This window comes from Cyprinodon variegatus, unplaced genomic scaffold (assembly GCF_000732505.1).
Source record: "Cyprinodon variegatus isolate N-32 unplaced genomic scaffold, C_variegatus-1.0 Scaffold558, whole genome shotgun sequence".
Lineage (NCBI taxonomy): Eukaryota > Metazoa > Chordata > Actinopteri > Cyprinodontiformes > Cyprinodontidae > Cyprinodon > Cyprinodon variegatus.
The window spans coordinates 117,893-120,051 of NW_015151011.1; the positions used below are offsets into that span (position 1 = coordinate 117,893).

At 40.4% G+C, this 2,159-nt stretch overlaps 1 protein-coding gene across 1 annotated transcript in view; it reads right to left on the reverse strand.

Moving 5' to 3' along the window:
* The window catches only part of wdr7 (WD repeat domain 7), a 133,029-nt gene that overhangs the window by 92,535 nt on the left and 38,335 nt on the right, over positions 1–2,159 (reverse strand). The window contains exon 19 of the mRNA XM_015391739.1: positions 349–467. Coding sequence (XP_015247225.1) covers positions 349–467 — 119 coding nt within the window. The remainder of the gene's footprint in view (positions 1–348; positions 468–2,159) is intronic.

Consider the following 2,159-nt stretch of genomic DNA (forward strand, 5'->3'; position numbering starts at 1 on the left):
TGGAATTAAACCTTTGCTTAAGAAACCGTCTCTTGACCCAGATGACTTGATCAATTATAGACCTATATCTAATCTTCCTTTCTGATCTAAAATTCTTGACAAAATAGTAGCCAAACGAGTGTGCGATCACTTCCACCATGATGAACTTTTAGACGAGTTTGATGCAATCAGCTGGTTTTCGTTAGATGGAAAACTTTGAATCTGGATGTTCTCGTTGAATTATCCCTGTGAAATCACCTGAGATGCTGTGTATAGATGTTGTTATAGAAAGAACTGAACTAAATAGCTGTGTGCGTACTTCAATCGAATTGGGAGTTTAGGGAAATGACTCGTCAGAACTCCGCCTACCTCCAGACATCGGTCCTGCCATCTTCTGGCCAACATCTCCAGCAGAGGAGGCCTGTACTTGTCCAGGCCGAGGAGATCCGGCAGCATCACGCAGTGCATGGCGGCCAGCTGGCTCCAGCCTGCACACAAAGACACAACAAATCAGTGCAGATGGAGGAAGGACAACAGGACAGTCTTATTCCTGCTGACATCACTGCTGCTACATGAAAACACAGGTTCCCACAGAGCGATCAGAACCGACAAACCGGTCCCTGCTGTGTTCACCATGAAGGGTTTTAATTTAACAGCAGTGACGCCCTCACACAGAAGCACCGACGTCTTCATGGGAAACCTTCTAATAACGCTGCTGCAGGCCGTCTTGGTTAGAGCAAACCGCTCGGTTCTGCTAACCAGAGAGTTGGATGGAGTTAGAAACAGGGAAACGACCACGGAAACACAACAACAGACGCTTCGGTCAAAACGATGGGAAAAATAATTAAACTTAGAACGTTTTCTGAAGACACGACACAGATGTGTGAGGAACGTCTCTGCGTCGCCTCACATCCGGTTGCACCAGTCTGGGACCAAACATTCATATTTTAGAGCAAAATATGCAGCGATCTTTTCCTCTGGGGGACGGGAACCCGGCCGAGGCTCGGGGGCCCGGCCGAGGCTCGGGGGCCCGGCCGAGGCTCGGGGGCCCGGCCTCGCACATATATCAGCTCAATATATGGTTCCCGCTCCGACCCAGACGTGAGGGATGGAAGAAGGGATGGCTTTCATAGCAGGAAAGAAATTCCAGAGAAAATTTCTTTGCCCATTTCCACCATTAAACTTACCGTTTCCATCATGAAACACAGAAAACCAAGAATATCAGCAGAGATGTACGAGGGGCCAAAAGTGCCACAATCCAACTAATTCATAGCTTAAAATCGGCTAAATAAAACACAACAAAAAATAGCAATTATTAATATATTTCTAGAAATAACATTATAGTTTGGTAATAAAATAAAATGTAAATATTTAACACTTTAATATTTCCTCTGCTACAAAATTTAAATAGTATTTAATGCTTTGATGCTAATTATGTCTCAAATGACTGAAAATGTATATTTTAATGATGAGATCTATAGAATAATTTATTACATACGTTTTTATGAATTACATCGTGGCACTTTTGGCCTTTAACAGTGAGAGATTGACTGATTTATTCTCAATTTAATTTAGTTTAGACAGTCTGAGGAGAAAATGTTAAATACGGTGAAAGGATGGAGTTTCAGGAATGTTCTCACTTTTCAGGATCAACCAGAAAACATTTTGTTTGGATTTTTTTTTTTTATGAAAACGAGCCTTAAGTTTTAATTTACACCAAAATCACATTCTGATTTCACATTTAGTGCTGAGATTAAATTAGATGAGATTTATCGGTCAACCTCTAACTGAACAATCTGTTACACTGTCCTGCAGAAACTTTAAATGTTGAAAAAGTGACGGAAATTAAATCATTATTTTTTAACCTTTGAGGTAGAAAAAGCAAACTGACCTCAGAAACATTTCAGCTCGTTTTGACAAACATCTAAATGAGAAAATCTGCTCCGCCTATCCTTTAAAGAATCAATTAAACTAGTTTTTAACATGATTTAATAGAGTCTAGCTCTGTGGGTATACGTCGAGTAATTAGCCCGTATTGTTAATGTTTTTAACTTTAGCTAGCATTTTGGCCTAAATAGAGGCTGTGGTATAGTGCCGGCTGAAGATCAGCACAACTTAGCAGAAGATTTAAACAAGCAGCAGCACAATGTTTAACAGAAATAAAAAAAATCTGATTATTT